This window comes from Lytechinus variegatus, chromosome 5, assembly GCF_018143015.1.
Source record: "Lytechinus variegatus isolate NC3 chromosome 5, Lvar_3.0, whole genome shotgun sequence".
Lineage (NCBI taxonomy): Eukaryota > Metazoa > Echinodermata > Echinoidea > Temnopleuroida > Toxopneustidae > Lytechinus > Lytechinus variegatus.
Window position 1 is genome coordinate 19,534,366 of NC_054744.1, and position 24,279 is coordinate 19,558,644.

The 24,279-nt window shown below is 36.6% G+C and overlaps 1 protein-coding gene across 1 annotated transcript; it reads right to left on the minus strand.

Annotated features, from left to right (window-relative positions):
- Positions 1–6,708: 6,708 nt before the first annotated feature.
- On the minus strand, positions 6,709–23,074 carry LOC121415663 (apoptotic chromatin condensation inducer in the nucleus-like). Its single transcript, XM_041608964.1, has 4 exons — positions 22,654–23,074; positions 8,941–12,114; positions 7,943–8,141; positions 6,709–7,129 (listed from the first exon to the last, which is right to left on the minus strand). Exons 1-4 carry the CDS (start codon positions 22,695–22,697, stop codon positions 7,043–7,045), a joined length of 3,504 nt encoding a protein of 1,167 aa, XP_041464898.1. The 5' UTR covers positions 22,698–23,074; the 3' UTR covers positions 6,709–7,042.
- Positions 23,075–24,279: the final 1,205 nt, after the last annotated feature.

Genomic DNA, 24,279 nt, shown 5'->3' on the forward strand with positions numbered 1-24,279 from the left:
AGAATGTTGGATTCAAATTTAGTGAACTTACATTGATCTGGTTTAAATATGACATGTAGAAGTATGTGAAAGGGAATCATAAAATATGAAATCATATGTAAGAAAGACTAGAGTTCCTTTTCTATTTACATGAAAATAAAATTTTTCATTATTTGAATTGTGCCACAATACATGTAGATACAAATTCAATGGAAGTTGAAATGAGTGTGGCTAGGGACTAAAAGCTATTTATTCACCTAGTTGTCCTGATAAGATTTTGTGTATTATGTAAAATGATGAAATCTTGTATACAAGAAAATTGAAATTGAGATTTGCTGTGGTTCTAACCTTGTGTGAATAGGCAAGGGCTTGTCGTGTCTGCACTATAAACTTGCTCGTACAAAGCTGCCAATTCTACAATGTAATGATTTGCGTGATATTGATGTATTTCACTATGCTACAGAAAGAAATACAAATACACCCACTGAGCAAGCTTAGTGAGTAGAAAGAAAACATTGAAAAATATCATAAACAAAACATAAATGGTAAAAGATAGAATAAAAGCCCAAAGCAATAAGAGGTGGTATTGTATGTAGATTAGCAACATACTTTCTGTTCTGGTCGAATATATATAAATATGACAAAGAAATATAAAATGAAAAGGATAATTACAAAGCACACAGACAGCTCTCTGCAAACTGAAAAAGGTTAGAAATCAAACTTTGTTTTGTTACTCACCGAGTATAGAACGTAAGTCCATGCACGCAGGCATTTACATGGCAAACGAACGGGGACAAGATTTGGGGGGTAAAAATATGCACAAAAAATGTAAGCAGTTAAAGATGAACCATAACAAAAAAAATTAATACAAATGATCTTCAGTTTTTTTTTTTAAATGAGAACGGTTAATTAATGCATGAGAGTTGGTCACAAATCCGATGCATGATGTGTAACAGCATTATAAAGCAAATATAGCAGTTTCAATCCTAAATTCCAGGACAGGCCTCATCATAATGTGATGTCAACATAATACTGCACGGTTTTGATGGCACAAAAAGGTTTATTAGTTTTAATCCAGAATATGTAGCATACAGGACAGCATACATCAAATTGTGTCTATATGGCCTTGGAATATATATATATTCCTTTATTCCGCTTTCTCACTGCTGCAGCATAGCTGTGTATGGATGTAATGCTGAAAAAGCGCTGTGTGAAACATAACAGCTGGCACTGAATTTATCTCTGCAGCTGCAGCCTACGTGTAACAGACCATATTTACTTTTATCATATTTCTTTCACAGTGATATGTGCAGGTAGGAGGTGGTGTAGTGTAGTGTATGGAGTGTCAGGTCTGATGTTTAAATGATGTTTCAAGTTCAATCACAGTTGTTCCAAAGTCTATGTGTGATTACGGGGGGGGGGGGGGAGTCTACATTACATGGAATCACCAGAGTTTGAGAGCCATGTAGGTTTGGGTACTCATGCATGCATGCAGCTACTCGACATTCACTCTCAATCATCAAATGAAAAGTGACCTACGACATACAAGTCTGATGAATAACAAATCAAAACAAATTAAATCGTGATGATTGAAAAAATAAGAAATAATTGTAAGATGCATATAGGTGTTCATTCATTTGAGAATTTCTGTATAAACAGGTCGTGAAATACTCTATTTGTATATGTTTTAATCACAATAAGTGCTAAAAAATATAAATCAAAGTATCTGTTGAAAATTTGAAGGGCTTTTTCTTCATTAATCTGAGAAAGTATTGAATAAGGACTGTTTGCACAATTGCAGGTGTGATATGGATTATGGGTGTTGCAATACTACCACACCAATTATACATGTACCTACATCTATGAATGAGAAAAGATGTTATGAATCATAATGTTGTTAACAGACGCATGGACAAGTGTTTGTTATGTTATTATAAATTGTAACCTAATCATATTAAAGAGACTTTCATCTCTATTAATCATTAATTTCTTTATCCCTTTCTCCTTTTTTTTTGGGGGGGTGACCTCGGATGGCATCTATATGCAAACATTGTATCATCTTGTTTTGATAATGTTGCCTCTCAAATGCAAACTTATTTTATCTCTCTCCTGACATGATATTAAAAGCAGAAGCAAACACGCTAGTTGCCTACATCTTATGAAAACCATATATAATGTACAGGAGTACTGTATGTGTGCAAGAGACAGAAGGTGTAGAATGATTACAGGGAGAGAGTATTGTGAAAACTAAAGAGGGCAGTATAACATATATCAACTGTCTGGAATATTGAGGCTGGATATTTTCATCTTCCTCTTTTCTTCCTTTCATACTTGAGTACATTAAAAACTGAGGGCTTATTGCTCATGAATGATATTTAAATGACTTTACTAATTATTTCCAATCAAGTACTGTTAACTTTTGAATAAGCTCAAAGGTATATAGTGGTATTAAGTAATTACAAATATGTTCAATACCCTTTTAATGTTAATTCATGGATGTGACAAGCACAATCAAATCATTGGAGATAACTGAAACACATATGACTTGCATATATTATTCTTCAAACTTATTAGAATAAACAAAAAATGTGTATTGATTTTGCTGCATTGAACACTAAAATGTAGATTATTAAGTGAAGTATACTGTAACGTGGTGTGCAGGGAATAATATCACTTCTAAAATTTGATGAGTAATAATTAAAAAAATGTTCTTACAGTCCTTGTAAAAACTTGGTACAAAGAAAAAAACATGGTATACACTGTAGCATTCATTTCTTTATAAAATGCATAGTAAATTGTGAATCAATGTCCACTAAATTATCCCCTTATGTGAAGAGGGGCGTGTGTAAAAGAACAAAAAAAAACTGTGTTTGATGACTTGTATCATCCTCCAAACCACATTGACACAACTACCTGTACATGAATGTTTGAGAAACTAATGCAAAGAATAATTCATTTAAGATATATACTTTTGGCATAACTAAATTGCCTATTGCCTTTCTAGTATAACATGCCCCAAAATATGTTTAGGTTCTACATGTACAGTATCTCTAAAGCAAGAACTGGAAGTTTTTACGATTTCACACCTCATACAATATAAACCCTTCTACTAACGTTCAAAAATATACTTTAGAATTAGCCACCGGCCTTTCATTGTGACTGTAGTCACAGTATACATGTACATGTATGCAAAAAGTTTATAATGAAGATATCATTTACAAGCATGGGGCTGTAGGAGTTAAAGGAAAGCTATGTTTATGTTTCATAAAATAAACACATTATCTTTATTTTGACAACTGTAAAATATATGGACACTTCATCTTATCATGATATAAATGTCTGCCAAATCTTTTATCCAGTGTTTATACAAAGTGTCTGCCCTATCAATCACATGATGGCAACAAGGCTATAAACTGTATCACTAGTCACTGAATACAACCTGGTATAAAGATGAAGTTCACAAAATATCCACTGTAAACACCATCAAGCACTTGACAAAAAAGGGAAAATATAAAAGTAATCAGAAATACCAAACTTTTTCAGCATTTACATACAGTGTAGGCCTAAATTAAACTCATTCCTGATCCATTCTAACATTTCCATAAGACCTCCAAAAAGCTTTAATCCCTTAAATATAATGCATAACATACATGTACTATCTAACTCTAACAAAATAATTGCTAAATCCCCCCCCTGATATGTTCACAACTGGTACATATATGTATCAAGAGATGCATTCATAAAAAGTTATGCCAATGTGATTTGTCAGTGAACAATATGTTACATGGGTGTTGGTACAAACGCACATTATAGATGTATATCAAGTGTATGTGTAGATATCAAGTAAGTATGACAGGTGTGCAATTGACTGTACCTTCGTAGAGGGAAAATATGGATGGAAATAGAAAAGATTCTCTAGCCCCAGCCAAGGAGGTGCACCATTCATACTTCTGGATGGGCAGGTAAGCTTTTGAAAATTATCATGAAATATTAACATCAAGTAGAATTCAACTGAAAGAATTTGTGCACTGTATATTTTTAGCAAAGACAGTATTCAAGCATGTTATAAGTGCTCTGCTCTTCAAATTCTGGATCTGTGAAAGTAAATTCTGATTTGTCTGCTATTTCTAAAATTATGAAAATACTTAACTGATTTTCTTAATTATGAGTAATTGGATGTATCCATCTACTTTTGCTAATTCATGTTTCATGGACTGCCCTTGAATATTATGCACACAGATTGTTGCGCAATAGCACCATCTCGCAGCAAATCCATGACCACTTCTACTTCAAAGCCACGTCATGCTACATGTAGCACGCACCTCAGGTTGAGACTGGTCTGAAGTGAGCTCATCCATGCCTGGCCTGAGGAGACACAACAAGCAGCTCTGAAATGCCTCATGTATAAAAACCTAGACTAACCTGGAGTCTATTTCCGCGACAGAAATGACGGTACACATGGGCTGGCGCGAGCTTCGGACCAGCAGACTTCCCCTAAAATGTGGGGAAGGCCACGTATATATTTGAGGGCAGTCCATGAAACATGAACTAGCAAAACTTTATTGAAGTAAATCAAGTTAGTTTTGACTATAAAATTTCATAATAATAAATCTGTCTGATTATGCCCATGAATGCAAAATAATTTCGATTTTTTATTTTTGTATTTTGTGTGCTTTTTGTATTTTATATTTTATATAACGGCCATAATCATCTTTCTTCTTATTTTTATGAATTGAGCAGTGGTAAAAATTGGTTTATCAGATATATTTTACCTTCAATAACATAGAATTGACTTGATTCACAATGGCTTTGTTTGGGTAAGGTTGTGTAACGTGAGTCATATGCATCTTTCCATATTACATGCAAGCATTCACTGCAGATCATATGTCATCATGTCGTCATGCAGTATTGTGTACAGTAAATGCCATTAAAGAGAGAATGAAATTGTCAAATGATTAGAGATCACTGTTTGGAAATGTCATAGCTCCCTCTACAGACAAAAGCTGTACACATAATCTTGCAGCCTACCATTATTGTCAGTGACATCAGCTTTTATCTGTAATTTGTAAACATAAGGTTTCTCCCATAAGATGATTTCTCAAACAAATCTTCTATCAATTCAGTCTACTTTTATGATTAATTACTATTTGTTCCATGAATTTAGATAAATAATATATCAAACTAATGAAAATCCAATTTAATATGATGAGAAAGTTCATTATCCATATATTACCGGTAACCCTGTAATCCAGTCTTTAGTTGAATTAACACACACAAGTTGTGTAAAATTTAGTGTAGAACCAGTACTCATGCTCAGATGACATTTTTAAAGCTGTAATTTATGCATGCAGTTTCTATTTCTAATATAATTGGGTGAATTGCATTATTGTTCAGAGGAAATGGCATTTAGGAATTTGTGACAAGAGGTAAAGGTTAGGTTTGTAAGGTTATCAATAAAGGTGGGGTATTAAAAAATATTGTGTGACTATATAAATAAAATTGTGACTGTTGGAATGCACGATGCGGTGCTATTCAGGGGGCAATACTACAAACACTGCAATATTAGCATAAATTTGTTAAAGATAAAGGCAAAAAGGACTTTTCATAAAGATAATTGTCATATATCCATTTCTAAACTTAACAGGATATGTATGTGATATTTTTATGTTTTAATGAGCTGGATAGCTCTTTTTTTCAATGCTTTGAGAAATTTTTCAATTGTTTCAGACATTCTTAAAGAAAAATATTTTATATCTACAGCAAAATATGGGTGACTGACTGGTGTGTAAATTGTACTGATTAATGATAATTGTGATTTAAGATTTCAATTTGACCAAAGTTTCAGTTCACTTTAGTGCTAGGATATTCATAAAAAGAATATGCCAACTGCAAAAGAAGGTGTGAAAGATGTCAAATATAAAACACAATGGGAAATAATTCCTACGACAAAGTTCATACTGTATATTAATTTTTTTCTGTCTCCTTTCAAATTCCCATTTAAAAATCAATAATTGGATTAGCAATAACCAGCAAATCATCTCATAACATGCATGAGGATTTACATTTGCATGGGATACTTAATTAATGCAAACAGTTTTATTCCAAATAATGCCCTTTGACATATAGAGTTTGTAAGAATGACATCATCATTTTTTATGTTTAACATTTCAGTATTTTCAGGGCAATTTCTTGGTTGTGATTGATGAAATACATCCACACGCCGAATTTGACGTGAATCGGTTCATTCTGGCCCAAAGTATGGCCAAGTGAAGGACTCATTAATCCCACTGAAATCAGTATAAATTGACCTGGGGCCCATTACAGAAAGGTTAGCGATTGATCATACCCTTGATTTTTACAATTAATTGCACATTGTAGTCAATGCCATCAATCATAAAAAATGTTCTCTGATGGTTGCTAAGCTTTGTGTTACGGGCCCCGGGTTCATATCTGTTTGGAACCAGGGGCCCGTTGCAGAAAGAGTTGCAATCAATCGCAACTCTAAAAATCATGCGCAACTTGAATTTCAACCAATCAACAGCACGCATTTGGGACTTGCGATTGATTTTTTGGCTCTTTCTGCAGTGGGCCCCTGACCAGATTGGAATAGGGCCAAATTCGTGCAGTCGCATTTCTAGTCCCCATTATATTTCCCACCAAATGTTAACTGTGGTGATTTTTATCACTATCCATCGAAACAAGTTCTCTAAAACAATTGTTATCACATCAGTACTTTGTAAACACAAAATAACGGGCAAGTGTTATTAACGTGTTGCGGATAAAATAGTGAAAACTTGCGGTTATTTTGTTACTTTTATGCAAATTTCAAAAACAGAAACAATGACTTTTTTGTTGGAAAACATGAAAACAAATTCATATGGAAGTAATGAAATAATATACCATTAATTTAAAAGTATGGGATATTAAATCTGTAAAACTAAACTCAAGCATACAAACACATGCATGTCACATATAAATAAAATTAATGGTTATACTTTCAAGCAAACTGAATTTGAAGAGAAAAAATAAAATGCCCAATTATTATTGAAGTTTATGCTTTTCATTAAAGCCTCATATGAGTAGAACTGACATCAATAATCAGTAACTTACCTTCTCTTATTTTACCGGTCGTGGGAGGTAAATCAGGAGCCTTTAAAATGGAAATGAAAAGAAAAATATGGATAGATTCTGAAGGCATCTCATTCCATTCATACATTTACATCAATTTGAGATAATCTGGGAATAACCTGAAAGAAAATGACTTGTCGTATCCATAAACATGAAAATGTCACATTTAAAAAGATGCTTCCTATTTACTTTCATATAGATCACCTTATCATACCACCTACAGCAGTGTGGGATGGTGAAAACTGTGATGTCTTTTCCTGGCTATATTGAAGTTGTGTTGGAAATGTCACAGTACATGTAAATGATGTGTAAATCCCTTGTTCACCCCCCCCCCCCATAACCCTAATTGGGGGAGTCATAATACTCTGGTCCAAGACTGAATGTACAGAGAAAGTAAGATGTTAAAATAATTGTTTCTTTGATGATAGAAGATTTATCTAAAATCTGTTACATGTTTAATAGGACTCCATTTCATGAATGGTTGACATAATGACTGTTCATTGATTCCTTGTCTGAGAAACACTACTAAGCTTTGTTAAACTTATAGCTGGATTTCAGTACCTATGTTTCTTATCTTTATTTTAACTTGAAGCACACCAGCTTAAAAACTGCTCTGATTTGTTAGTCATGGCATAAGAGGTAACCTCATTTTGCCTCAAAACGAAGAGTTCTTTACAGAAATTAGGAATCTGTGATTGGACATTACAACATTGCCATGATTTGCCGTAATTCTAAAATACAGCAGTCAGCTATTTCTGAACTGTCCTCAAAATATTTGATTTGTTTAATACAGGGTTTTAACAACTCGTCGATTATATATTTTCTTGACGCTCACCCGCATAGTCTCTGGTTCTTTGGGTCGCTGCCTGTTTGTGTAGTCTGGCGCCACCATCTTCTGATCAGGTTCCGACATGAGTCCTTTGTCTTCGTCTTCTCCATCCTCTTCTTCCTCATTCCTGACATAGCACTGCGGATCACGACGCTTCATGTATTCCTGCCGCTGTTGGACATGGCTGCGACGCATCTCCTCGTTCCTAATGCATGCAGTGAGGATAAAGCAACCAGCAAAATGTCAGATTACCTATTTGCTTTCCTTGGTTGTTGAGGCTAGAAGCATTAGATTATAAACCCATCTTGACAATTAGTTATATTGATAAGGGATATATTTGACAAGAATGCGATGCCAATGGTTTTCAAGTTGATTTAAAGCCACATTAAATGGCACACTCCTGCTCCAGAATCCTATTCTTTCACATGGATGATTACCTTCTCAGGTACTTCAGTATGAGGGTGAACAAAAGGAGCAATTCAACAGTAAACAAGGTTTGAATTTGAAAGTTTCTAGAATTCAAGTAGAAAAGTTCCACCTACATATAATTGTCCATCACTTCATCAAGAACTTCCAAAAGTTATTCTCAACTGCATTGCCAAAATTTATAATTTAAAGAAAATATTTCATGCTTAACTTGTAAACTTTTCAAAGCTTTCATTATCCTGTCAGATGTTCCCTCCCATTCATACTTCCAGACAGATTCATGAACCACATTGAATTATGATTTATCTACTGATGTGACAATGACCCACACACTTATGATTTTGACCTTACGACTCCCAAATCATATATCACTATCACTCCAAACATGAGACATTTTTGGACATGATCTGTCATATCTGTAATCTTAGACAATTAGAACTTATACAAGTATACTTGGATCTGGGCTGAAGTTCCACCAAAGCGGTTCTTTAGTTATTGTACGAACAAACTTTATGCATCAAGTATCGGGCAATAACCTATAGTGGGCAAGAAGATTTTCAACATAAAAAAAATCTTACCGTCTTCTCCTGTCTTCAAGGACTCTTGATTTCTTCTGATCCTCTTCATATCTCCTAGCAGCATCTGGTTGCCTTATCCAAACTGGTATCTCCTCCGGAGTGTAGAATGATGGTGCCTTCATTAACTTTGATTTGCTGAGTGTACTGTGTATTTCTTTCATGGCAGCATCAACATCTACTTGTTCTGTAGGCGTAGCATCAGGCTGCTGCTGGCCATACTGTTCAGGTGAAACAGGAGAGGTCTTCTGGTAGTAGTCTTCAAGAGGTCTTTTCCTATACATTGGTGAGGAATAATCTTGCTCATAGGAATGACTAGGTGTGATTGTGGTATTTGGCCTTTGTTGTTGGTATACAGGCTCACTGCCATCCTCCTCTGCATCTGAAAACTGGTCTGCCTCGACATGGGACTGTTGGGGTTGGGTGGCACTCAAGTTGAGGGTACTCTCACCAATACCGGCATGACCTGCCAGACGAAATCCAACAGCATCATATTCCATGGGGCTTAGTTTGGGAAGGGGTGGTTTACTTTCATGATGGGTGGAAGATGATGTACTGGATGTGTCAGATGCTGTAGACTGTGATTCCTGGGGCCTCTCTTGCGGCTCTTCTTGAGGTTTCTTGTATGAATTTCTCAAGTTAGCTAACTCCCTCTCAGCAAGCTGGGACAAGAGACTGCTATTCATGCCTGGTCCTCTTGGCCCACTCCCTAATAGATTACCACCTTGGGATCCTAATAAACCTAGCTCATCTTTGTTGTTTGTCTTCTGGTTCACCTCTGCTTCATTTTCCTCATCTTCACTGGAACTGCGATTTGCAAGTTCATAGCTATTTCTTCTTCTACGTGCTCCAAATTCATCAACATCATCAGAAGGACTCTTTCCTTGCCTGTTCTTTATCTTGATTGGACTTGGTTTGGAATCTTTCTCGTCTAGGTAGGCTCCACACTCTGCAATGTCGTCAAACACAACCTCTCCAGATGTAGCATCTGATTTCTCTTCAATTTCATAGGAATATCTCTTACTTGGATCATGTTGTCTGGTGTTTGGTCTTGACCTTCTTACCACAGCATCAAGGTCAAGATGGTTAGCATTTGAGTTATTCCTGGGTTGTTCTCTTTGGCCAGGTCTTGATGATCTCATCTTCTCAGGAGAAGAACTGGAACTTCTTGACATTTCCCTGGTCGGAAGAGGTTCTTGACTGTGCTTCATTCTGTGCGTTGGACTAGTCTGTTTTGCAGATCCAGATGAGCTTAAAGAAGAGACAGATGCATATTCTGCATTGTGCCTGTTGGACAATGAGCCATCTCTTTGGCTTTCCATTCCTCTGCCTGTCTTCTTTGGATTGATATTATGAGTTCTGTCCATTTCTGGCTGTATCGAAGTGGAAGCTAGATTCTTTTCAATTTCATACATTTCTCTTAATTCTTCCCTTAATCGTGATTTGAGTACTGATACTGGTTGGGCACCACCAGGGAGAGGCATACTCCTTTGCTTCTCACCACCTGTTATCCTTTTTGAACTGTCTGTCTTAACCCTGCTCTCCTGCATGCCTCCTCCTTCCCTAGAAGCCTTTACCGTTGGACGAGAGCTTCTTTGAGAGGTGGTTTCCCCTTTGCCTATAGTACCTCTTTCATTTTCGACTCCATGCCTGCCCGGTGATGGGGCCTTATGGTGAGGCACTGGAGCAATGTCCCTTGGACTTTGATGGACTACATTACTGCTTGGCACTGCTGCAGGGATCCTCTGTACACTCTGGGCAGCCCCTGGAGCAGGCCTACGAGGGACTTTATTGCGAGATTCCTTAGTGTCTCTGACAGGACTACTAGCAGGCTGTGGACTTTTTCTAAGCTGTCCTTGTCCCTTTATACTCTTCTCGTGATCAGTTTTCAACCTATCTTGGCTACTGGGCACTGTCATGCCAGAATCCCTATTCTCCACTCGATCATCAAATCTTAAGGGATGAAGTTTTGACTCGCCCCTTTGGTTCCTCAGTCTGTCCTGTAACATATCAAGTGTCATAAACTCTGATTTTTTATCATCTAAACCTGTATTCCCATGATCATAGTCTTCCTGTTGGATGGGTTGCTGCTCTTCCTGATCGGCTTCTGCAGAATCACTGGCTGCATATCTCAAGTTTTCCTCTGGGGCAAGAGTATCCCTATCAACAATAACATAATCACTTGTCATTGGGGAATGTTCACCAAGTCTTAACTTTTCAGAATCACTGAATTGATCAATATGTTCCTTACTATTTCCTTCATGCTCGTACTTCTCATCCTCCCTCGATTCCTCAATGGACTTATCACCTGAGGCCGAAATATGGTCTGGCAAGTCAGACTCTGTGTATTCTTGAAAAGATGCACCCTTTTCCCTAAATTCTTGATCAACTTCATAGTCCTGTTCACTCCCATTGTAAGCAGGATTATCTTCTACATATTGGTGACTCTCTGAATAGGTCTGTCTCTCTGTCACATAGCCACCATCCATGTAACCATACCTGATGTCCACCTCCTCAAATCTATCTTCACCTTCAGCATTGTCTTCTTCTGCTTCGTACCCCTGCATGCCACTTTCACCATCCGTCATACCATTATCGTCCACCACACCGCTATCTTCATACTGATCATCGCGATCATAAACGACACCCCTGTTATCCTGGGTCACATCATCAAGGTAGTCTTTGTCCTTATCGCTTTCAGTCAGATCATCTCTGATCTGTCCCTGCCCGCTATCCTCGGTTCCTTCCCTTGTACCATCGTCTCCTTCCGAGTACTGATACGATGACCCATATCCCATGCCCTGTATACTGGTGTCGCCTTGATCAATAAAGAAGGTGTCCCCATACTCATCCTGCCCATCCTCCTCAGGGGACAGTGGTTTCTTATGCTCTATCCTTGCTTCATCTGCATCCTCATGACGGCCAATCCATTCATCCTCTGTCCTCTCCTCTTGGACCTCCTCTTCGGCTGTATCTGACTCTGGAAGCTCTCCGTTGGTGCCGTCGTGCTGTGGTTCTTCCATCTCTCTCCTGGACGACAGGTGGCCATTGCGCTGGATGTATGGGGTTGGTCCTGATGAGGAATGGGTCTTTGGATTCAGCAAATCACTCTCCACGTCCTCCAGAGCATCGTCAAACTGAGACTGCTCCCTCCGTGCCATCATGGAGACAGCACACCTGCAGAAAAACAAAAAATACGATATCTTATGATTAATATTTGTGTCAGATAAGACATTGATAGAAACGTTGCAACATCCGAAAGTCAAATTCAAGGATATCATAACATTATCAGTTAAGCACCAATAATGCAATTGCAACCACTTTACTGGTGGCTTTATATTTAGTAGTAAAAAAGAAAACCTATATCATTTCTTTTAAATACATTGAAACTTTAAATGAGATACAAGTTCATATCACCGCACAGGCATGACAATAATCATTACTGTAGGTAAAATCAATCTCATAAAAAGGGAGACTTCTTTCAAAATTTGCCGTCACAGGTTGCTTTCAGAGATATGGCAAGTTACCTTGCTTTCACACTGGTGAAAATATGTGATATTCTTTGATGGAGTAGAGATATGAAAGAACCACACTGAATGGTCCCTGGTCAGTATTTTAGACCTAATGCGCTTATAACATCGATATTGATCACTTATCTTTGTGTTACGGAGCCCAGGGTAGATTACCCAAAACGGCCATCTGCACCATCCCGAGTTTTCAAATTAGCACACTATTTCTGAACTGGCAAATTATCCCGATATGAACAATCTCGAGATTATTTGCAATGAAGACGCAATTATCGCGCTAGTTCGTAGGATTAATCTCGAGATTGCAATCCCAAGTCAACTTGGGATTATTTTCAAAATAGTGCTCTATTTTACGAATTATCGCGCTAATTCGTAGGTGCAGACGCACTCGGGATTATTTATTCACGGCGTAAGACCATAATGCATCGATGCCTTGCTCAAGCAGGAATCGCTCTTCTTGCGATGGTGGAGACAGGGTTTCTTGAATCTCAAGAATAATCGCGAAGAGTGCCGATCGGGCTAAAATCTCAAGATTGAGCAAACTCGGGATGGTGCAGCACTGCCTATAGAGAAAATATGAGCGGAACATTTTAGAAAGCTGTACATAAGTTACTCATGACTTGACAAACAAGTGGTTACCCGTACTGTACACCCTATATTCCATTGGTGTCATGGTAGCTCCCAAGCAAGGATCACCAGTCTTGCATAAAGTCACTTTACAAACAGAAACAGCCACCAGATATTATCAGTTTTTATTTGGTTTAAATCACCGATATAGTAACGCACAATGCAATGCAAAGTCTTGTGCTGCTAGAATGCACTCTTTAGATTATTCATTCCACATTTATTTAATCTTCACCCCACTGTGATGCAGAGGTTAAAGGTTCGAGCCCTAGTCACGTCTGTCGGATGGTAACGTTAAAGGTTGGTCCCAGATGTAAACAATCATATCTGATTGATACACATCTGACAAACCTCATTAACAAGCATATTTTACACAGAAATATTTGATAATGACATGAAATTCAAAGTGTGATTAAGCTCATTGGAGGATTCTAACCGCTTTAATCAATTTCAAACACCTCAATGCAATATTATTGTTCAAGTGAATGTGATACAAGAGTGTTGATTCTTAATTAAAGGTCAAACCTGACCTTTCCTACACGTACAAACATCTGCATCCCCAAGTGTGAATTTCAAAACATGCCATATTTATACTTTGGCGCTTGCCCTTTGACAAAATAATAGAAAGCCATGGGAGGGGAATCAATTTCCAATACCATCCTTGACAAGGAGCCTATTAATGTGAGGATGACGTATGGCAGCTGATAGGCCCAAGGTAACTCTCAACGTTTTCTAACATCAATAGATCCTCAACAGAAAACTATTCAAGTTCACCAATAAAGAAATATCTCAGAATTGCAAGTATAGAGATGAAAGGGGATGACAACCATCATACTCTCCCCAAATAGCATGTAGTTGAGGTCAAAAGTTTACATACTGTACAATTGGTACAGAAAATTCACTAGCCTTAACACAAACTCTACTTTATAGTTGGTATCATACCAAATAGTCTTCATGCCAAAGGTAGACTTTAAAAAATCTAACTTCAATATTACACTCTTTTTTTTCTTTACTCATAGCTCACTAATTGTCCTTGTGCAATTTTCATCAAAAAAAAATCAGTATTTGGGCAAAGATTTATGTCAATCTACAATCAAATTTTGCTTTACTTTCCTAAAGAAAAGCAGTTACACTTTTGACAGTCTCAACTGCAAGTGGGGGATACATTTCTTCAAAGAAAATACATAAATGGAATATGGAACCAGAACGTAAATATTTTCTGTATTACTTGAACAAGCAAGGTGTAACTCATAATATTACAATTGATTTATTTCTGACATATAATTCAAAGGCAACAGTTTATTTTAAAAGCAAGGGTGGAGATGTTTTAAAAACTATATCTGAAAAACCCCTGGGCCACTAACATAAAGCTTTGTGATTTTATGCACATAATGATCATTATCTATTACAACCAATCATGAAAGTCATCCATATAATCAACCAATAACCAATGCATTACAACAAGGCTCTAATCATATCTACTGCAATATGGAATACTACATGTAGAACTCTGCATCACACTAGGAAAACAGCAACCAATCAATGGATAATCAAAGAGGGAATTTTCACAATCAATCCAAAAACAAAAATACAGGTGGAACACCGCGGAATTCGAAGGATCATGGAGGCAACCTCTGCGGATGGATTGACAGGAAGGTAAATAGGCATTGTTCTATTCTAATCAATCATCTGCGGAACGCAAACAGAAATATCACGTCTAATTTCCCAACCCCTCCTGGACCTTCGAGATGATGCAGGCTTGACAGCTAGAGGAATTCTCACCTCGAACCTACATATTCAAGAGGTATTCACATTTTCACAAGGGTGTAATATTACTTGTCAACAAAGTCAGGAGCATTAATTTTATTCATTTCTCTCACTCTCTCTTCTACATTTCTGTTCTTGTCTATCTATCTTTCTTCCTCTTAATAATTCAATATTTCCTAATCCTACACAGGATAATAATGTAGAATAAAGAGGTATAAATTATTATTGATAGAAATCAAGTCTAAATTTTGCAATATACTCCGGTTCTCCATGCCAAGGCATTACTAATCTTCATTGCTAATAACATGTGGTAGGAAAGGGATGGTTGGGAGCTGTAATTTTCATATTTTCATAATTCAGTGTATGATTAAGATCTGGAGGAGAAATCACGTATGTAAAATTTTGGGGTTTTTTGAAGGCACATTTTTCCATGTACTCATTCATCCATGCATACATGATACCAATGTTTTTTTTTCTGATCAGGATGTTAAAAGTTAAATTCAGCCTGATGTAAAATGAAGACAGGCCTTGATTCATAATGCAAAATAATAATATAATTGCATACTCTTCTGCGCTTGACACTTGTTATATTATTCCGGCTGTAGCTGAGCCGCCGCATAGGTGCTAAATTATTGAAGGAATACATTCCACCCACTACCAAATCACCTCACCTGGGTCGTGTGCAGTACAATGTGAGTGAATTTCTTGCTGAAGAAAAACACAACATGGCTGGGAGTCTGGAATCGAACACACACCCCCACTAGACCACGAAGCCCCCATCAACATTGATCAAAATCAATTTATTGCGCATCCATGATGATAGAAGCCTGAAACTTCAAATATTCATCAATAAAAAATGTGTTCTCTGGAAAACCCAAATGCCAGGTACAAACATCCCTAGGCTTTGTAGGTGCTTCCTGTCTGAGAAACCTGACAGGTTTTCAACTTTCCCCTTTACAAGCTTGCCCAAATACCCTTGACAATGAAAAATGATAAGACCAAAAATGTTGGGCCGACTTGTGCTGTTTACACTGTCAAACGTCACCTCGGCGTATTGTTTACCCGACTTTTCACATCGGCTTTAAGGAGCCGCCACTTTCCCCTTCCCCATCTACAAATCACCAGTAATCAGAGTTCAATCCCGTCCCATTTTAAATGCTAATTGTCCTGATTTCGGTGCAGGCGCATGAAATGGGCGTGCAATTAGAACGTCGTTAAATGCACAGCATGCCCCCCAACTACAAGCCAAGAACACGAGATGAATATCTTAAACATCTGGTGTCAGAGAAGAACGTTGTAGAGAATCTGGAAGGATTTAAAAATATGAAGGAAAGAATAAGGAATTATAATGGGGAGACAGAACAGAAGCTTTATACAGATCATAATACATGTACTTCCATTTCCATTTCCCAATGATCTCTTCCTTCTCTCTCTTCTTCTCTCTGTTATCCATCCTCCAAAACTTTAAGTCCTTCAAATCTCTGATGACAATTAAACAGACATCATTGAAAAAAAATTTGAAAATAGTCTCCTAATTTCCATAGAGAACACTTCCTACACAAAAGAAGGTTGCCACCTTGACATGTCATAACTCATATAGATGAACTTTATTAAGAGTTTTCCCTGAGGTGGTGGGTGTTTCATACAGCTGTTTGTATTAAGTTAAGAGAGACTTTAAGAATGACCGGTGAACCTTTCTTACGCGCTAAATAATGACAGATGAAAATTTAATGGTGAACATCATTTACATGTACCACAAGAATGGATCAACAGTCAAAGTCGCTCTTAAGTTACGAACAGCTTTATAAAACTGGCCTTACTTTGAGATGCAATGTTTTAATAGCCCACCAGCCATTCATAAGGTTTATATAACTATACATTTATGCCAATGGATAATACAGGAATCATATTGTCAATGGTACTCATGTAATTTATACCTTTAGGCTCCATATCTGAACTTTAAAAAAAATAAATAAACTTGTTTCTATCCCACCCGTCCCCGACGTTGAATATTTAATGGGTTCTTTTTATTAAAGTCGGTAACCATGTGCACTTTCAGCGGTACCCTTCAAAATAAAATATGAAAGGAAACAATTCATCTCATTGCCAATATTTTATAGGCCTTCAAGCTTTCAAAATTTGTGTATAAATGTCCATTACAAAATGATCAGGCTCAGGGTACATGTACCTAACTATCAATGACAAACTTCAAAGTCCTTTTGATAGAATTTTTTTTCTTAAAAGCACATGAACCAAAATAATGAGGGTTTTTTTTACGTAGATGGCCCCATTATTATGTACCAGAGTAACTCAGTTTGTTGGGTATCGAGATAGAATCATCACTATTAAAATTTGGATCTCTTTTGAAAGTTGACTTCTGCACACATTTTTTTTTTCATTTTTATTGATATACCATCAGTATGGAATTTTGCCTTAAAGTTCTTTAGTTAGAAAGAAAGTTATATAAAGAAAACAATTTCAAAATCTCGTAAATAAATATATAACTCTTCCAAGTCCTCTTGCTTTTTTGAAGGTGCTCGAAATTATAAACTATGAAATCATATTGGCTTGGCATTAGGGGACAGGTGCTTGATATCAAGAGAGTAGAGCTGTAATAGACCAGTCTTGGTCATAGTATGACCAAAATTTTGACAAATCTTGACTTCAATTTATAATAATAAATCTAGAAAAAATTCGAGATTTAATAATTCAAAGGTTTTTCCATTAACATGTTTTATTGTCAGTTATCATTTGGAAATATCTTTTGCTGTCTCCAATATATACAGATTCAAGGTCAGATGTCAAAAGAAGTGGGCCATGTGTGTGACTTCACACAGAAGCATGATTTTGAAAGTTTTATTTCATTTTGAAATTCCTTAGAACTTCAAATTAAACTTCCAAATTCATCATAATCAGTTATAAGTCTCTATTCAATTTTAGGTTTATAACTTCATGTCATGATTTGTCATAATTTCTGTCATACAGTACATGACCAAGAATGGCCCTAATTTACTTTCATTCATCCTGCTTTTTTTTGTTGTTTAGGGGCAGAGATTTGAAATCATACATTATGTGAGCTTTATACAATTTTTGGCTCAAACGATAATGCTCTTTTTTTTTGGGGGGGGGGGTAGTATTATATACGTACTCTACACAAGCTTACATTATTTCTCCATCATCTTGCTTTTTTTGTTGGGGCTAGGAATTCTAAATGTAAACTAATGAGCTGGCAAACAAGAAATGAATGGATCATCACAGGGTGATTCAAGACTGTTTTGGATATTAAAAGTATATAATCCCCGAAGAGTTGATCAATGAATTTTTAAAGACACTGCAAAGGAAGGAGGTTGATATTGTCTGCACCGTCTGCACATAACAAATGATAACTAATTATTCACTCCGCAAGTACTACTGAGTCACGGCCCAAGTGTATGACTAGGTGAACACTGATTAGACTTTCAAATCTAATTCAGAGGGGTGCGAGGGGATTCCATTAATATCTAATGTAAAGCAAATTACGTCTGCGCTGCAAGGTAGCATTCCATGCTTGAATACACGTCCACTTTGCTCATGAATGCACAATGTTCTCATGTTGTTAATATACATTTATGATGAATCACATGACTCTTAATAACTATGAAAAAAAAAGGCATGGTTTAACATGAGCATATCATCTTATATTGTAATGTAGCAATTTTTCATCCATAGTATACTGCAAAGTACTACATGTATGTACAATACACCTTTGTGGGTACCACAATGGAATATTTTGTTGTTAAAGGTGTCACTTGCATGTATCAGCTATGAAACAGTCAACATTATAACATTAAAACAAATAGCTGATAATTACCGCCATCGCAATACCCTTGTTTATTGGACACATGGAAACACTTTTTTCATTGGGGACCTAGTTTTGTCATTCACTTGATAAAGATGACCAGGTGGGTGTTTCATGAAGCTGTTCGTAAGATATGAACGACTTTACGCACGACTGGTGATCCTTTCTTGTGCTACATGTATGTGATATCACTGTGTAATTGAGTTATGACCTAAGAACATGTTCCAGTCGTGCGTAAAGTCATTCGTAACTTTACGAACACCTTTATGAAACACCCATTGACAATAACGTCCCCTCAACATAATAGCGTCGTGAATGAAGGAATAATTAATGGGTATTTTTTAGCCTAAAAAAGTTTTCGTAATTTAATGGGGATTCTTATGATCAAGGCAGTTTGAAACAACCTAATAGGGACTACATCCGCTTTGTATTGGCGTGAATTGGCACCAGCTAGTGCCGGCCACGTTGACTCCTGTAAACATAAAAGGGATTAGGTAATCTTGTGGAGGTTTGTAAAAATTTGAGCTATGGGGCCCGCCCTACATGGTTTCAAGTGGAAAGCCTGAAAATTTTATTTCATAAGCATCATTCAATGCACATCTACAATTGGTAAACAAAAGTTATTTATTTCCCTTCATATTGCCTACAGTGTTTAACTTTAAGCATCCATAATGGACCCTTATGACTGTAGTCATCAGGGAGTGTTGTGGCCCAGTGGATTAGTCTTCTGAAACAGAGGGTTGTGGGTTCAAATCCAAGACATGACGTAATTTTCTTCTCCAAGATATTGTCAACATTGTCCTGTACTCACCCCAGATGAGGTTTTGGGTACCTGGCGGGAATCTATTTCTTGAAATGCCACTGCACTGTAAAAGGCTGCAGGGCTACAGTAATCGAGCGCATACAGTAGGAATGCATATGGCAGTGATATGCGCTATATAAGCATGTCGAAATAATTTTTATTATTATCATTATCATTAGTCATATCACAGCATAAAGCAAGCAACTGGCTTAAAAATCTGAGGTGATTTCTGTCTGATCTACAGGTTTGCAATACGAAAGCATTAGCTGCAAGAATAAAAATATGTTTAGATCCCGAATGAAGTTAAACAATCCATTTCAAGAACACACAATGTTATGCTGTCATGCAGGAAATAGTCGATTAATGAAATATCGGTAAACATACTTGGGCAGTGTTATGCGCTACATAAAGCAGTATCATAATTATTTGCATAATACAAGCAGTGACATTGTGGCATTAATATACATCATCAAGTTCCATGGATTTTAACACGTGGACGGCTGCGATCTGTCACTTCATTAGAAAATAAATGTAACTTGTAATTCGTCTATGAGTTTTATGTTTTCACAAGGTAGCAGTAGTGTTGATTATTAAAGCTTTCTTCCCCCCCCTGAAAAATATAATAATGATAATAAATGAATATACATAGGCATGCAAATAAAACAAATATTCATTCTGGAAGAGGCCCAGAGGATCTTTACAGAATCTATTCAAAGTGATTGGAATTGATGTTGAATCATTGAAAGTGATTTACTCATAACAAACGTTTATTTTAATGCTCCCATATCATGAAGTAGTGGCAAATATAGTGTAATACAGTGTGTATATTAACTGCAATACATGTTCATGATTATGTTTGATTCATCTTCTGCAATTTGCGAGAAATTCATATCTCATCATATCAGTGCAATGTTTCATGCATATCTGTCTGCACAAGAATAATTGTAAAAATGGAAGAGAATATCTCTCTTTTAACCGTAAATTACAGCCACCTGTGTATTTCTTCTTTTAAAATCATAGACATTAATATGTATTTGCCCAAATCCATTGAAGAAGAAGCATTTGAAAAGGTGAGAGTACATTTAGGAAAAACCACATCTACACCCACTGTAATACTCTGCATATCTTTGTTGATGTGTAGGCCTACAGTTCATGGATGTACAAAAGTACAACTCGACCACAAGATCAATGAATGCAGAGAAGGCCTACCATGATTCATTTTTTTTCCATTTCTTTATTTCTTTGACTTGAGATTTTAAATTTTCATTTCATTATTATTCATTAATATTGTGACATTTTATGTGCATTGATTAACAATGTGGTAAATCGTATAGACTTAGATTCCTACACTCTAGTGTTATATGCAGAAAGCAATATCATACAGTCACATGCATGTACACGTACAGATGTTCATGAAAATGGATCATGAAATGTGATTCCTCTACACAGGGCCGTCACCAGCTTTTTTCTAGGGGGGGTGCTTTTTATGAAAAAAAAACACAAAAAACAACGTATTAACTCAATTTCATGCAGTTATATAGCCCGCCGGCCAGATCTTTTTCAAAAGAGCCCTCAAGTATCCCTACCCCTCCTCCGGTTGTTGTTGTTGTTGTTTTTTTTTATGTTTTTTTTTTATTTTTTTTATTTTTATTTTTGGGTTCTGAAGGGGGGTGCGTTCGCACCCTCCGCACCCCCCCTGGCGACGGCCCTGCTACATGACCAGCCACTTCAAAACAAAGAGTAAGTCGCCAGGGAAAGTTCTCTCTTCAAAAAGCCAAAATTTAAAAATTACCTCAAAAAACATTCTTCTTCCTACTTTCAAAATTTCAAGTTGTAAAGTTGAATAAAAAAACGAGATGCATTCTTTGACACAAGATTTCCGCAGACTGCATGGAAGTTTCATCCACATTGCAGTGTGCACATATATCATCAGGGTGACCAGCTTTTTCAAGAAAACCAAATCCCCTGATTTTTCCCTGATGACGTTTAAACATTCTGTAATAACGATTTAAACCCATTCCCAGTTTCGCATGTTTTCTCAGTCGTTGCAGTGAATTACATGTATTTTCAGTATAAAAAATGATAATGTAAAACTAATTAGTACCACTGTAACCATTCATTGAAGTCTGACCGACTACTGTGCTTTCCGCTTTTGGGCCGATCAAATTCCCTGATTTTTCCCTCATTTGAAGCACTTTTCCCTGATTTGAGGTATTTTTTTAAAAATCAAATTCCCTGATTTTTCCCTGACTAGAAAAAAAGTAAAATAATTTTCCCTGATTTTCCAGATGGGCTGGGAACCCTGTATCATGCTTGAATGAACCCTAAACTTCAAACTTTCTTTTCTCCTTTAATAATATTCTTTGAATTTGTCACTAAATTTCTTCTTCATCCAATCTGGTACAGGTACTAATAATATGCAGTTATTGATCAATTTTGACAAATATCACTTTAAAGCTTAGGTTGTGATAGTTCAAATGCCATAAAAATCTCAAATTTCGGGCGACTTGTTGGTTATGGGGGTGGCAGGTCAAACACTGTAAAGGTGATTAATTTGTAATGCACAGACTTTCAAAATTGAAAGTTGATTTATTTTACTATACCAAAATTTCTTTTTCCTTTCAATGGTATTTTGGGCTTGGGAGGCTTGATAGAAGTTCAAAATGTAAAGCTTTTACAGTAATATTTGTTTTTGAAAACAAAAGGATTTGAAACAAATGATGAATATACAAATATGCAGTATTAAGAAATTAATGTAAAGGCATGACAGTCTATTATTTGTTTCCCCAAGTCTTTGTTCAATATTATCACACATATTGTCCTTCATGTTACTTACCAGTAGTATCTAGGGAAAAAATCATAAATTTCTCACTTTTGAATATTTGGCATTGTGGCATCTTAATGTTGCTTATGTTTTGGTAATGATCTTGCATACAGGCATGTAGAAACTTCACCAAGATGTACCCAGCATGCTACATACGTACATGTACATTATCACAACGTCCATGTCCGGGGTACATACACTACATGTATGTACATGCAGTGCATTTGCGAGCAATAAACAAATCCCATTGCATTAGGCTTTTATTCAGTAATAAATTATGCCATTCCACCAAATATCAATAGGACAAAGTAAAGCGACTACCCAATCTACTCACCTAGTTGGCTTTTGGTAATCATGTCTATATGTACACTGAAACATTATGGCAAATATATATATATCCAAAGTATATTAATATATTCCTGAAAGTTCCCTTAGAGATTTCACTGTGATAAATTCAAGAATCCATATCAAGCAGGCAATTCCATAGTGACAAACATGAATTCCAAAGGCATGTGGTATGTGTGCATAATATGCTTCCTATGTGAAATGAGGTGGCGTTAACGAAGATTTGAGTTAGTCAAGACGCCTTTTCTGCCGGAGCACATCCATGAGCCAAGGGCAATCCACGACATGCTTTATTTGCGTACAGTAATGGAGACTCCCAAATAGACACACACGAACACTCTCTACCTCATGCTGGAGATAATAAGGAAGAGACACAGTCACACAATGCAGCAAGACCCCTTTCTTTGGAAGGTGCACACACGGACACTTGATGAAAGAAGGGGTGAATACAGTAAGCTAAATAATGCTCCTCGCTCTCTCACTTTCTCTCTATACAGACTATCCCAATCCACAGTGTACATGCCGAGGCGTACTGACGTCAGTCTACAGAGAGAGAGAGAGAGAGCACAGTCAGGCCAAGCGTGGTGATTTAATATCTTCCTTAGACAGGGACGAAAGGGGTGACACACAGCTATGTCATCCAATGGCAAAGGATGAATGACTCATGCGGATGAATGTCACAGATGAATCAAGAATATTCCAAAAATACATTAAATGAGCAATAAATGCACTCTTGAGATCAGCTCACACAGGATCTCAATGAGTTTCCCCCCATCTGGTTTAATAATACGTTCCTGATACCGAACGCAGCATGAAGAGGAGCCTGCTCTACTTTTCCCCGACCTGTTGGAATCTGCATCCAAAATTACTTCCACAAATATGAGGTTAATGAAAGACAACAAGTCCAGGCCATTTGGCGGGCTGTGATATAGGATTACCAAGAATCTACATGCCTTATAGGAAAAGACAACAAATCTATGTCACTCCTGGTTTCCCAAGCTGGCTCTGATGTCCATTAAGATACAGGGAAACTGAAAGGCCATCTGTAGCAGCAGCAAGTGTCACAAAAAGGGAAAGCTATCCTGTTAATCTCCAGGATGTCGGTACCCTCTAAAAAGCCATTTAGTCATCCACTGTTAAGATTTTATAAGATTACTGAAGGATATCAAGCTTTAGATGTTTCAGTCTTAGGGCACTCTGATGACATTATTTAATCAACTGACTACAAAGTCTAAACTGAACAGAAATACTTTCAAATATGATGAAATCCAAAGGAATCAATATATATATCTGAATCCTGTTGCCTCATTGAATTTTAGAAAGGAGTGTGATTAGATTATTTCTTCATATTTTATTTTCTGTCGAAATGATAAAAAAAAATGAAAAAGAAGGAATGGAGGTTTTGTGTTTTTTTACCTAAATGTAATTCCAAATTGTGATGAGTAATCAAGCTTCATTCAACATGTATGTTTCAGGGAGGAATGTAATTTTTAACAAGAAATTAATGCCATTTCTAATGTACATATCATTAAAAAAAAATGGGCATCCAATGAATAAAGTGAATGCTCAACAGGACAGTTTGCTTCCAAATGATATTTTTCATGCCCTTGTGATT

What these genes read in the sequence shown, in the direction of transcription:
- LOC121415663 (XM_041608964.1), bottom strand. Translation starts at nt 22,697, where the DNA reads ATGTTTCAGTGTACATATAGACATGATTACCAAAAGCCAACTAG. An exon ending in CTTGAAGACAGGAGAAGACG is followed by an intron (nt 8,142 to 8,940) that starts GTAAGATTTTTT and finishes TGCATGCATTAG; the next exon opens with GAACGAGGAGATGCGTCGCA. An exon ending in AAGAACCAGAGACTATGCGG is followed by an intron (nt 7,130 to 7,942) that starts GTGAGCGTCAAG and finishes TCCATTTTAAAG; the next exon opens with GCTCCTGATTTACCTCCCAC.